A 14,911-nucleotide genomic window follows, 5' to 3' on the forward strand; every position below is an offset into this window, starting at 1 on the left:
TATAAGGCACTTGACTCAATCTTATTCGAGACTAGATTAATCTTTCCTTTTCCTAACACCTTTCCTTTTCCTACCACCTTAGCACCCTTGCTATTTGCAATAGACACATGGGAATGTTTGGAGACTTTTTCAAAATTATGAAGTTTAGAACATTGATTTGTCATGTGGTCTATGGTACCAGAATTCATGAAATATAAATCATGCAATTTATTCAAATTTAGAGTAGTTTGGAGAGCATTGATGATACTTTCCTAACAGTGCCTTTGAAATTTCCTTCACTTGAGTTGGAAGCTCCATCACCACTATTTTTCCTTTGAATGTACGCAATAAATTCATTGATGAGTGTAGTTGGATTTGAAGTAAATTGCAGCAGTGAATTTGAAACCTCTGGTGGGAAGATGTAGCATCATATTCTTGTATCCTGAATGTTGTGGCTTCTTTTAGACACCCTTATCATACTTCATGAACTTTGGTTTCAACTCTAGATGAAGGATCTAATAACAATCATTCACATGTCCAGTAACATTACAGTGTTGACATTTTAAATGAGGATTCTTACCCTTGTACTTTTTGTCATTGGATAAATAGGCTCTTGCTTTTGACACATTTGCCTTAATGCCTATATTCATGACTTGTCTTCTCACTTCTTCTCGTTGTTGATTGCACACACTTGTAAAATAGAGGAGCTCTGGGTTCATGAGAATGTGAATGCGAAGATCCTCATATTCAGAACCCGAGCTAGACAAAAGTTGAAAGATCTTATCTTCCTTAACCCTTTATAGCAGCATTGAAGCTTCAGTGTTATGGGGTCGATACACTTCGAGTTCATTCCACATACCTTTCATGCTTCCAAGTAGCTAGACAAATGGTTTCCCATCAGGTTCCAAGTTTGAAATGTCTCTCTTTAGTTGAAAAACACAAACAACATCGTTTTGGTTGCCATACATCTCTTTGACTGCAACCCACAGTTGAGATAATGATTCTGAATAACTAAAGATCTTTGCTAGCTTTCTCTTCACGGAATTAAGGAGCCAAGACATGACCAGTTGATCTTTGCTGAGCCATGCTTCATAAGTTGGAGATGTAATCTCAAGGACTTCAATGTTTCCATTGATGAAGCTCAATTTTGATCTTCCACTTAGGGCAAGTGAAACAACCCTTGACCATGGCAAGTAGTTAAAAAAACCCACCTTAGATTGATTGGAGAATAGACATAAGAACTTTTAGCCTCAGACCCAAATGGATTATCTTCAGCGATTGTTGAGGAACTGAAGATGAATACACACTAGTAATGCAGAGACAGGTTATTCTTCTTGCTATGATACCATGTTGATTTTCAAATTTATGTTGTATATTCATTCATGAGGAACCATTACAGGATGTATAAGATATAAATAAAGCAATAGGAGATCATCACACACGATGACTTTTCCCTAAATCATGCCTTTTAACATCAGGCTTAATCTAAACCCTAAAAGTGACGGCTCCTTGAATTAAGGAGCTAACTAAATGTAATTGTGTTCTACAAGTAAACAGAACACACTAAACACAAGAAAGATTGACAGGTGATGGGCAGCCTAGAAACCAAGCAATCATCGTTTGAATGTCCAAGCATCTTCCACTAGAGCCCCTCCCCCACTAGTAACGTCTACAGAAACTTAGGCCACATTCACTTAGTGGGATAAGACTTTGTTGTTGTTGTCGTAATATACGCTTTACTTGCATTTTAGACCTGATTGCAAAGTCTCCATTCGTGTCTACCAACGAAAGTGTTCCTCAAAAGGGTTATTCAGATAGGTTCTTAGTAATCCAATCATTATTCTTAGAAAGATCGACAGTGAGCTTAAAAAGCTTAATAGGGACCTTATGCGTTCATATATATAATTGAAAATTTTATTATATGAAGTAATTAAAAACACATTGGATATGGTACGTATGAATGCAATTGATTCCCGTTAATTATACAAAGAGCACACAGACCTCACAGTCTCATTCCCTGCTTATATCACTCTGTCGCGAATGCTTAACTATGCAAGAATAGCGAGGAGTTGATAAAGATCCAGGCGACCCATTTCCGTTCCCGTACTTGTGTCCGTAACCGTCCTCCCTCAACCGACATAAATACAATCAGTAGCCGCGGTCGTGTCGGTCGACCGTGGCGCATGACAGAGTAAAGTTGAGAGCAGCCACATCTCACACTCACAACATCCGTCTTAAGAGTCATACAAACAGGGAAACAAAATACAGAAACACAAGAAGCAAGGCAGTCGTAGGTTGCATAGGAATCTCAGCCAACCCAATCCACAACAAGCAACGATTCAATTCACACTCCTCGTACACTCGTAGCCCACATACACACGAAAAGGCACCAAAACCCACAAAGAATCTGTGTGTTTTAGGCTGTCAAGGCTAATGTCCGACTTGGTGGCTCGCACCGGCCGCCACCAGCAGCGCTACGAGGCCGGCCACCGCCTTGTCGCCGGGTATGTATCTCTTCTCTTTATATCTCCTGACATATTTGTCAATTTTGTGAACATGGCTGCTCTTATATGCTCTCATTTATGTTTTATTGACTTGTATAAGTTAAATGCTTCAATTGGCAGCTTCATGATATTCGAGTTGTATAATTTGTTAGATGCATATGCTTTCTAGCCTTGGAAATAAGTCAAATTTGCTGATTTTCCTTACATTTTGGTCAAATTTGTTACCTATCAAACCAAATTTCACAACGGTGAGAGATAGTGTGAAGCTGGGTTGTGGCTTAAATGAAGCTTTTCTGTTGCTCCTGGAAGTTATGCTGCTTGTTTATAGGTTTCCTGAAATTTGAAATCTGCTTATTCGTTTACTTTTTTCGTTGTCAAGTTCTTATAAGTGAAGAAAAAGGGCACTCTTCCGAACTTAGGACAGGGTTCATGTAGATTTTTGACAAAATTCAACGACACTGGATCATTTTGATAAACTTTTTATTCGGCTCCATTGAGAGAACAACTTGACTTTTTGTTTTTGTTTGATTGAAGATATATAAGGAAGTGAGAAACTCCCAAATTCATGCCACAATTATAGTGTCATTCTTTTAGTAGCGGTATCCTCACCTGCTGGGTCTCGGTGAACCCATTCTGTAGTTTTCGTAATTGTTACTGCAGATATCCATATTCATTCCTCGTCCTTGTTCCAGGGGATGCCGCAATAGAGATCTAGTTACAACATTATTTGCAAAAATGAGACCAAGTATGAAACAAATACGTTAGGCAGTCACAAATAGTGCAAAATTGGGTTGAAAAATGCAAAATATAATATGGACTTGATCAGGATGAAATGTTTTTTTTTTATTTTATTTTTTTTAATAATGATTTGAATTCAGCAGCCTTAGTTTTAAATATACCAATGCAAGCAATGTTACTCATGTGACTGATCTTCCACAAAAAATTATCCTCTATAAACCTTACATCTTGTTGTCAGGTTTTTGCTGTCACTGTCTGTAAATAATTTGTTCAACACTACTCAAGTTAACTTAACTCAAATACGCATAAAACAACTGACTTATTGGGTCAGTTATATCGTTCTTTTTCGTTCTATTGGCTCATTGGAATTTAAATATAAAGCAAAACAAAAAATCATCGGATTAATTATTATAATAAAATCTTGACATTTGTTGCTAACAAGTAGTTATTTGTGCATCAGCAAACTTATGTATCTGATCATTTTTTTTTATAATATTTTACCCTGCCAAGCATATTATCACAAGTTTCATCGAGAGGGCATATATTTATTTTATTTCTGCATCTAATTTCAGTTGTGTACAGGTGTATTCCTTTCAAATATAGAAATACTGGAGAAAATAGTGATGGCGCGTATGAGAAGGTTGTTGAGGTACTAATGATCAGCACAACAAGTGGACCTGGGCTTGTGTTTCCAAAGGTAGAATTTATTCCTTTTCATGTTTCTCATGTTCCTTCTTTTGTAAATACATTTTTCATGTTAATTCTTTTGTAAATACATTTTGTTATTTATGTGTTTTAAGAAATTTCTGAAAGTGGGTTTGAAATTGTTTTAATGGTCACTTTTGTATTGCCACTAAAGGCATTGAATTTCTTTCAAAGGAAGATTTCGTGAAAACTAGCTAGCGGAGAAGTATTACAACTTTGACGTAAATTTAACTGCTTATCTCAAAATTATTGTTAGCTCTTGAAATAACTTGTAAGTACACCTTAATTTTATCTGACATACACTTCGAGTTCTTTGAAGGAATATCTGACTTTTGCCTATCCTCTGCAAGCGTGCAATCTTACTTTTCGAGCTACTTTGCCCCATAAGGACTTATCTTCTACCTGCTGTTACCCTTTAATCTTGGAAAAGTTCCATCTAACTGTGATCTAAAAAGAATCTCCCTTTCTCACCTACATAACCATTTATTATGCAACTTCTTGTAAAAATACAGTGGCCAAAATGCATCCTTCTGTTCTTCTCCCAGTCGTAAGCCTTGGGGCTCATGATTTTATTATTTGCTGTGTTGCACGAAATCAGTTTTCTTATGTTTAACAATTTTCTAATGCTGCAGTGCACTTGTTATGTTCTTTTAAATTTTGTCACTGGCATTACTAATGTATTTGAAGCCTGAAATCTGGGTTTTCCATGGATATCACTTTTGATACATCAGTGGTAATACTTGAATCAGAAATCATTTATATATGTCATACTTGTGTATGTGACTGTTCTTTATTAAATCATAGGGCGGATGGGAAAATGATGAAACCGTTCAGGAAGCAGCAATACGTGAAGCTGTAGAAGAGGCTGGAGTACAAGGGGATATAATGGTGAGAATTAACTGCTTGTTTTTCATATATGCTTGGTAAAGTTCCTCCTCGTGGATATTTGTTTGTTGGATGGTGTATAGTCTATGCATCTGAGTTAAAGCTAGCATTGGTAGTGAAGGGCTAGTTTGGGATTGCTGTGTTTTTTTACTTTCAAAATTGCTTCTGTTGTGCTTTGAGAATAAACAACTGTGAACAAAAAAGGAAGTGTTTGGTAAACAATAGAGGTAAAAGTGCTTTTAGCAAAAAGAGAGGCGAGGTTAGGATTGTCAATAGGAAAGTTTCATTAATTGGTAATGTTCACCCACCTCCTATAAAAGTGCTTTTTAAGAAGTATGGGTAGAGTTGCTTCTGTTTTTTTCTGTTTTACACCCATGATTTTGAAAAAAGACACTTTTTTTCATTTACTGAACACAATTTTAGCCCCAATTTTTTATTTTTTTAAAAGCTGCTTTTGAAAAAACTGAGCAACTCAAACCAGCCCAAAGTCATCCAATACCATGGATATTTTTGCTATTAGTTTGTGATGTGCATTCACTTTCTTAATCAACGCTTAAATAATAATCTAATCATCAACAATCACACTATTTGTGGTTGACAAAATTTGGTCTAAATAGTTGGTCTTCCCAGCATTACCCGAAAGGAAATGTGAGGAGTTATGGTATACATTGCAATACGACCGGGTAATCAATGAAGAAATGATCATGGATACAATTATGTGCTCGATGCAGGAGCCAAGTTCAAACTTTAATAAATTAGAGTCTTTCTAGTTTCTTATAACAAATCCAACATGAGAAATGCTAAGGAGACTCTCTCATAGGGTTGACTCTCCATGGACTCTCCACCACCTCACAGTTTTGGCGAAATATTTCGCATTCAACATTATTGTCACTTATATGAATGTTAAACAACAAAGACTTATCAGAAGTATACCATTACTGCACAGAGAGAGACTTATGAATCTTTTAAGTTATTAACTGCGTGAAATTATTTACAAAGATCAGTTTAGGTTTTTAAGATGATTTGAGAGGCCCATTCTCCTAAACCGCATTGGTCCAATAAAATTGTGGTCATCCACTGTTCGAACTTAATCCAACATGGAGGAGGAAATACAAATGATGGCCTACCGTTGGATTAAGGTTGAATGGTGGTTGACCAAAATTTCATTGGGCCATGGGGTCCAAGAGAACGGGATTGAATGATTTGATATATGAAACAACAGGGAATATTTTTGGTCATCAACCTCAAGCGATGGTGATGCTCACCACCCTATTTATCATTGTTGGATGAGTTTAAATTTCAAAATTTGTGAAGTGAATATGCACAAATCTTGAAATTTAAACTCATCCAATGGTAATAAATAGGGTGGTGAGCAAAAATGCAGCCAAAACAAGAGAGGTACAGAGTCCAAGTTTTTAAATTCCTACATTTATAAGGGATTCTGATCCATACATAAAAAGGAGAAAATATTTCAACAAAAGTTTAAGGTTCATTGTGAGAATTGCAATGACCATGTAAAGATAAATATAAGGATCTTCGTGAAATGTTGAGAAATTATATAAATACATGCAGAGTCAGAAACCCAATTGTGGCTGTTATACAAAGAGTAGCGAAGAGTTGGAATGGATATAATTGAAACTGAAATAAAGAAGTTATAGATAAATTCCTTATTTCTAGAGGGTTGGGAAGAAAAAGATTGAGTTAGTAAATGGAATACGGGCTTCTTGATTCGCTCAAGTTTCATTGGAGGCTCTGTTGTAAAATTCAGATCCAGTAGCTAGATTTGAATTCCCTTCCTCTTCTTGCCCAAAGTGGAGTGGTGAAGTCCAGTCTTGAGTATCACTTCCTGCTTTTCTGTTCATTGAAAGCATTATTCTGGAGTTCTTCATGCATCAATTTCTCGTAAGTATCGGCAACACATTGTGCGGGATAAGATCTATGCCAAATAATTTTCTTCTTTCTGTATATGGATATAGCAAAAAGATTATGTGATATTGATTGCCATCCGTTTCCAAGTCCAAAACTGCGTGTGGAATTCGTATAATTATTGCCTGCTGAGAAAACCTTATGCCTTATAGTTAGAGAATTACTTTTTCATGACAGCAGTTTAACTTTCAACCTTACCTATTTGTGCGTTTCAGGATTGTTTGGGGCACTATTTTTTTAAGAGCAAGACCCTGCAAGATGAACTTAGTCCCGAGGGATTGAGCAAAGCTGCCATGTTTCCTTTGCTTGTGAAGGAAGAGCTCGAGTTTTGGCCAGAACAAAACAATCGTCGGCGAAGTTGGCATTCCATCCCTGAAGCTACAGAACTTTGCCGGCATCAATGGATGAAAGCGGCCCTTGAGGAAGGCTTCTCAAGGTGGTTTGCGGAACAGATGATAAGCAATCAAAAGAAAGAGAACCACTTAATTTCACCTGATTCATCTGCAGACCAGGAATAATTACCTGACTGGAACTGATTTCAGCGCATAATTAGCCAAGATTTGAACTAATTAGCCAAGATGGTTCTATCAAACGCTATAAAGCTCACTTGGCAGCATAGGAAAAATCCAAGAGTAACGACTATAATCATCCGAAAATAAGATATAATAACGAAAACCGGAGGTTGACGAAATAGACGACTTCCAAACATCGAATGAATTAAATAAAACAGAAATATAGCAATAATTTTATTTGAATGAAAACAAAGTTTGTGCGACTTAGAAAGTGCACAGGCTTACAAAACTCTTTATTTAAAGTAGACATAGAACCTAAAGATAATTTAGACAAAACTTTGAAGGATGGAAGACCAAGACGAGAGTGCCACAAGAAGGAGGAGACTGCATGGAAGGCAAACGGACGAGACAGAGACACGGCATAAAGATGATCCTTATAGCGGCCTTGAAACAATGGAGGACTAGTGTAAAAGTCAGAAATAACTTGACTAAAAGGATGAGTAGTAACAACCACGGAATTGTCTTTAGTAAACTGAGAAACAAACAAAAGATTTTTCCTAATAGAGGGAACATGTAAGACATTATTTATTTGGAATTGATGAGAACCCAAGTGAAAGGGAAGAGAGTCGATGTGAGCAATAGGAAGTGAAGCCCCGTTACCAACAAAGACATATGCGTTACCAAGATATGGAGAGATGTCTTGAAAAGCAACCTCGTTATTAGTCATGTGGTGAGTGGCTCCTGTATCAAAGTACCAAGTAGGATTATGAGTTATGCCAAGTGGAAAAGCATGACAGCCCACAAAGGGAGGTGGAGGGCGATGAAGGTAAGCAAGAATATGATAACCTGGAGTGTTGCATAAAATTACGCCAAAATCAATGAGGGGCACCGAGAACACCTTCTTGTTGATTAGGATGAAAAGCTCATTGATTTGACTGTCAACCACCATGACCATCGCAGCCACAAGGGTGTTGGTTGGAAGGACCACAATATGGAGGAGGCCTGTTGTTATTTCTTCTGCGATGGGCCTGCTATGCAGGTTGGGAAAAGGGATGCGATGCTTGGCCTTGGGCCTGGTACGTAACAGGTTGCTGCTACACCGGGAAAACCTGATGTGGTAGTAGCTGTTGTAGGTTCTGAGGCAGGCCAATCCGTTGGTTGTGGGCCACGGCTGGTTATGGAAATTAGGCTAGAGGCTATGGTTGGGCCTGCACAGGAGCCAATCCACTTGGAGTGGCAGTAAACATAACATAGACAGCAGGGTCAACATGGGTTTGGAACTCAAATTGCAAGAAACGAGATCAAAGGTTGAGGAATTCTGGCAAGAGAAGAGAATTAATTATGAGGGTCAAAACATCAAGTAGTCAGGACTGATGCCTTTGAGAATAGAACTCACCAAATTAGTATTAGAGATAGGTTGATTAAGAATAGCAAGGGAGTCGACAATAAACTTAGCTTGTTGAAAATATTCCGAGATCGAACGGGAGCCCTTTGTAAGTGCCAGGAGTTGAAAACGGGGATTGGTGGCATTGGCAAGGGAATCATAAGAAAAGTGTGCATAAAGACACTCCCAAAATGCCTGAAATGGTTTTGCCAATACTGAGTGACAAAATAGGTTCGGAAAGAGTAGAAGTCAAATAGCTAACGACCAGTTGAATTATAACTCGTTTAAGTCAATCAAATCAATAGGCTTTTCATCCTAACCAACAACAAGGTGTTCTCGGTGCCTGAGTAAACTACCTTGAGAAGATTGATTTCTACCCGCTACATTGGGGCACGAGGCAAGGGAGTGGGGTGTGTTAAGGTTTCCCCTTCCTAGCCAAACCTTTTCCTTTTTCCACACCTAAGTCGTCCCTTCTAAACATTTTTCTTCAGCATTGTCGTGCTTATTCCCCGTAATTCACCAATGGCCACTTAACTCTCTTCTTTATTGAAATTGGTACCATGTGGAATACCCTATAATAAAAACTTAGAAGCAACTATACTGACTAGCCAAATGTACTAGTCAATTGAGTATAGATTGTTAGAATCCCACAAGCATACAAATCAAACAAATTTAAAAGGTTAAAACATAACAAAGTGAAGTTCAGTTAAGTTTAAGTCTTAGTACTTGAGTTAAGTTCACTTGATTAATAAAGTGTCAATACTAGCAAACCCTACAATATTTAATTCCAACAAAGTTATAAATAAGGCTTTGTAAAGTAATGAACACAAGGAAGTTTTTGGTCGGAAAACCCACCTTTGGTTAAAAGCCAGGGACTCTCTACTGAGTCCAATCCACTAGTGTAAACAAAGGTTCATACAAAGATCCACACAAAGTTCAATTTTTGGAACCCTATCTAAGGAGCAGCTTTACATTTGTGCAACCCTGCCTTACACGAGATGGACTCCTTTGGTCTTCACGAAGTAGCAGCTCCTCTTAAGCTCATCACCTTGTGGCACTGGGATCAACACGATTAATGATATGATATGATTTTATGATATACACAACATATTTGGATTTAACTGACCAGTTAGGTTCTTCAGTCAAACAGTTGAAGAAGAACCTAACATGAATCCGAGAGATTGGTCTATGAAGGATATGAAAAACTTAGGTTTAGACCAAAAACTTAATGCAAAACCATTAAAACAATGCAACCCTAATATGCAATGATTGGGTGTTTGTGCATGAGATGGTTTTGTGGCTAGGGTTTCAGTTTAGAAGCTTAAGAGGTAGCTCTAGGCTAAATGCACTTTTTTTTTTTCTGAAAATTTGAAAATCCTAACCAATGAACAAATGAATCCTTGAGAACCCTTTTAATGGAAGAGATGAATGTTTTAGACAAGGGGAATAAGGAGACACGTGTCACAAGCTAAAGACACCTTTCCAGATCAAGGGTGAGAGATCCACACACGGGAAAATGTGTCAGTTGGCCTATGTGGGCTTTCTTAATTTGCATGCCTAGACAGCTGGACAACAAACAAAATTTCTAACTAGACAACTGCACTAAACAAAAGGAATCTAGAAAAATAAGCTTGATATGCAAATGCAAATGCAAATGTATGATTCAAACCTTTTGTAGTGTAGAAGGTTGGTGTTTTGATAAGTTCAATCCCAGTAGAAATCCATATCAGCATTGTAGCCTAACTCTAAATTATGAGCATGTGTGGTATGTTGAGTGCATAAAGTTATATTTATATGCCCTCTTTTACTTAGGTTTTTGACTTAAAATCTCTATGCATCACAAGGTATTTTGTTGTTTGTATTGTATTTCAGGATGAAAGTAAGGGCTTGAAGAAATCATCTTATTTTGAATATTGTAACAAGTGGCCCAAGATCTGCCATAAAAGGCCCTTGAAGAATAGCCAACTTGCAAGCTTTGCCCCGAAGTGCTCAAAACGAATTAGAAAATGGGTCATATATGGTTAGAAAGCCCTGGAAGTCTTCTTTCTGATGGTCTTTACAGTTTGTGATTTGGAGGTTTCGACAAGAAGTTATAACAGAATAAATAGGAGCTATTTAGTTACAAATTTTGATAACAGCTAGTTTTCAGTTACTCCAATACTAAAAGTTAGTTGTTATGAGCTATAAATGAAAGTCAATTCAAGGATGTAAATGTGTCAGATGTTAGATAAGTTCTAAGCCTTTTAATAGGAGATAAATACTCAACAAAAGGAGGAGAATCTAGAGAAAGAGCAGGAGTCTTCGGCCTTGAGCAATTTCTAGGTTCTAGCTTTTCTAACTTTTTATGTATTTTGTTTTTATGGATACTTAGGGCTGCTTTGAAGCCCTAGACATGATTGAATTAATGTTATGATGCAATTTTAGTTTATCAATTTCATTTGCAAGCTAGAATCAGTTTTCTGTTTCAATCATTTCAAGCATATATTTTCCAGCTTAACTACCTTGTTTATGTTTGCTTTCTATTGAGAATGATAAGGATGACTGCCATATCTTCTTTCATTCATTAGCAACATGTGGTTAGGTTCAGAACTAATCATGTAAATTGATTCCATGAAGTTCTAGGATAAATGCCATGTTCTAGGGTTCATGTGATGTTCATAATCCTCTTCATTCTTAATGAGTTTCTAGGTGCTAAATTTGAGTATATGCCATGCTAGGTTGCACCTACAAATATAAGTTTTATGTATATCTCATGCATCTAACATGCAAAGTAAGAGATGATTCATACAATCTAGTTATATGCCATGCTAGATATGTGAACATCTTAGTTGTGCATTTGAAAGAGATAAGCTAAAAGATCATCACTGATTCAGGAATGTTTAGGGGAAGACCTGTGTTCATTTGAAGTTAGATTTATGTCCTAAAAACATTTCTAACCTATTACATGTCTTAGGTTTGTTTTTAGATACTTCTAATTTATCCCTTTTCTTTCTGTCCTTATTTCTTTTCCAAAATTACTCAAACCCCCATTTTAAGTCATAGGAGTCTTCAACTAATGCTAATTTGTAAGAGTCAAAGGTTTTACTAAGTTGCTTCTCAGTCTTTGTGGTTCGACACCTTTACTTGTGCCGCTAACTATTCTTATATTTACACTCGAAAGGAACTTCAACAGTAGCATTTACAAATTTTGATAAGGGAAGCCAAACAAGAAACCCAGTACTTAACATTCATCTACCACCTCTGGACCCTTTCTTTTCGATCCTAACGTTGCTCACTTTCTTAAACTTATTGATTCCAACTACTTTATCTGGATTAGTTAGATGAAGCCATTTCTTTTAGGTTATAATTCATTTGGCTTTGTGGATGGTATAATTCAGGCACATTCTGTTACTCTTCCTGCTGCTAACAAGGCACTAGTTTAACCCAATCTAGCTTTTGCTACATGGTTTCAAACTAATCAACTGGTTGTCAGTTATTTGACTTCCACACTATATGAACCTATTTCGTCTTTCACTATTGCCAAAAGCTCATCTTAAGCAATTTTGGAGTGTTTTCATGAGCATTTTTTCTCAAGCTTCTCTTGCCAATGCCACCAACCTTCGATTTCAACTTATGTCACTTATGAAGGGTTTTAATTCCTTCTCAGACTATCTTCAACAGGCTAAGTTTATCTCTGACTCTCTTGCTGCTATTAATTAACATGTCGCTAATACTGATTTGGTGAGTTTTGTTCTCAAAGACCTTAGCCGTGATTACTCGATGTTTGTCACCACCATAATTCATTTTCTTACCTTGCTCGAATTCCTTGATCTTTGGTCCCAACTTCTACAATTTGAGAATCAAACCCATGTGGAACCCATGACTCAGGCCATGCTTACTATTGTGCCTCCCCAAGCTGCTTAAAGTGGCTTCAATCCAGCCCAGGCCCAGCAGGCTTTGCCTCCCCAAACGCAACAACTTGTCCATCCATTCATCTCTTATCAGCATCAGCAGGTCGTGCCCCATACATTTCCTTAACAACAATTGTAACCGCATGCTGCATAATAAGCCCAAGGCCTTAAATAACTTCCTCAACACCCTCAGCACTGTAAGAAGCATCAGCCCCGAGGTGGCTTTAATGGCAATAAAAATTAGCCTTGTGGATAAGGCAAAGGTAGACGTGGTGGTTTTTGCCGCAGTGGCCGCGGTGGTTAGCATCCCAACCAATGGGGTTTTAATCCTCCTCCTTAACAAGGTATTCTAGGTGCTCCCCCTAGTTTTTAGTGTAACTTTTGTAACTCGCAAGGCCATCACGTTTCTACATGCCCGTATCATCCCGCTTCTCCTTTTGCGGGTTATCACTCATTTTCACCTAGTGTTGCTAATGTTACTACTTGGTACTTTGATACCAGTGCCACTCACCACATGACCAACAATGGAGCTATTTTCGATGACCCCACTCTTTATCATGGTAAAAAAATATGTTCTTGTTGGTAACGGGGCTTCTCTCCCTATCACTCAAACTGGTTCTCTCCCTCTTACTTTCTTGTTAGTTTAAATTAAATCATGTTCTTCATGTTTCTTCTCTTAAGAAAAATCTTCTTTCTGCCTCTTAATTTACTAAACATAATTTTGTTCTGTTACTATTCATCCTTTTGGTCAAGTAATTTCTGACTTTAACACTGGTTCTCCATTATTTCAGGGTCTTTGTGAGGGTCATCTTTATCCTGTATCTCCATCCCATTCGTCCCCCTTTCATGCTACTACCTATTCCTTGTAGTACTCTCGTCTTGGTCATCCATCTTCCAATGTTTTATCTAACTTGTCTTTAGGTTCTATGTCTCAATTAAATAAGGGGTTTTGTAAATCCTGTGCGCTTTCTAAGTCACACAAATTATCTTTTACATCTATTAAAGTTAGGGAACTGTTATTAGCACTCCAAAAATCTCATTATACACTCATCACAAGTGTATTTTTCTTTCTAATTATAAAAAGTTTGGAGTGCCAAATGAGATTTTTAGAGTGCTAATAATAATTCCCTAAAGTTATTGCTCTGTTTCCATTTTACTTAATTCACTTTGATGTCTGGATGTCTTCTACACTGTCTAATTTCGGTTTTTTCTATTATGTTTTATTTGAGGATGATTACAATTGTTATTCTTGGATTTTTCCTATACGGGCCAAATCCAAAGTTTTCTTACACTTTGAATCACTTTACAACATGGTGAATAATATCTTTAATTCATCTGTTAAGTTTCTCCAAACAGATGGTGATACGGAATATTTTATTCATTCGTTTAAAACCTTCTGTCACAACCATGGAATGGTCTATCGTGTCTCATGTCCCCACACAAATATTATTCATTCATTTAAAACCTTCTTTTCGTCATGGTACGACTCATCTTATCTTATTACTTTAAGTGGACGATATTATTTTAACTGGGAATAATTCTATGGCTCTTCGGCATTTTATAGATCTTTTAGGACATGAATTTGAGATTAAGGGTCTTGGTACTCTTTACTATGTGGGTATTGAAGCTCATCATACGACAGTTGGTCTTCATCTATCTCAAACCAAGCATGTTCTTGACTTAATGATAGGGACACATATGACTGATTGTAAGCCGTGCAGCACGTCTATTGCTTCTCGTGCCCAGCTATTCAATCAGGATGGCACACCCATGTCCGATCCCACTGAATTCCGTCATCTGTTAAGTTCTCTTTAGTATCTCACCTTGACTCGTTCGAATATTGCCTATGTTATGAATCATGTCTCTTAGTTCATGTCTCGTCCTACTCAGACTCATTTTATTGCTGCTAAATGCATTCTCAAGTATGTTAAGGGAACTCTTAACCATGGGATTTCCTTTCATCGCTCTTCTGATCCTCCTTTACTTCGTGGTTATTTGGATGCTGATTGGGCTGGCTATCCAGACACTTGTCGTTCTACTTAGGGTTTTCTTATTTCTCATGGGCCTAATTTAGTTTCTTGGAGCTCAACCAAGCAACCGACTGTCTCTCAGTCTAGCGCGGAATTTGATACATAGTTTTGGCTCATGCTTATGCCGAATTTATTTGGCTTTCTTATGTGTTTTGTGAGCTTCAATTTTCGTTTCCTTCCCCCACCTTTTTATATTGTAATAATTTGAGTACCACATACATGGCTACAAACTCGGTGTTTCATGCTCGGACAAAGCATATTGAGCTTGACTATCATTTTGTTCATGAACGCGTCAAGCGAGGATCTCATAAAGTTCAGTTCATCCCTTCGATTGATCAACCAGCTGATGTTCTCACCA

General features: G+C 37.3%; 1 protein-coding gene across 1 annotated transcript; it reads left to right on the forward strand.

Annotated features, from left to right (window-relative positions):
* The first annotated feature begins 1,986 nt into the window (after window positions 1-1,986).
* LOC137713596 (nudix hydrolase 16, mitochondrial-like) lies at window positions 1,987-7,351 on the forward strand. Its single transcript, XM_068452918.1, has 4 exons — window positions 1,987-2,483; window positions 3,804-3,918; window positions 4,731-4,814; window positions 6,953-7,351. Exons 1-4 carry the CDS (start codon window positions 2,413-2,415, stop codon window positions 7,253-7,255), a joined length of 573 nt encoding a protein of 190 aa, XP_068309019.1. The 5' UTR covers window positions 1,987-2,412; the 3' UTR covers window positions 7,256-7,351.
* Window positions 7,352-14,911: the final 7,560 nt, after the last annotated feature.

Source organism: Pyrus communis, chromosome 13 (genome assembly GCF_963583255.1).
Source record: "Pyrus communis chromosome 13, drPyrComm1.1, whole genome shotgun sequence".
NCBI classification, from domain to species: domain Eukaryota; kingdom Viridiplantae; phylum Streptophyta; class Magnoliopsida; order Rosales; family Rosaceae; genus Pyrus; species Pyrus communis.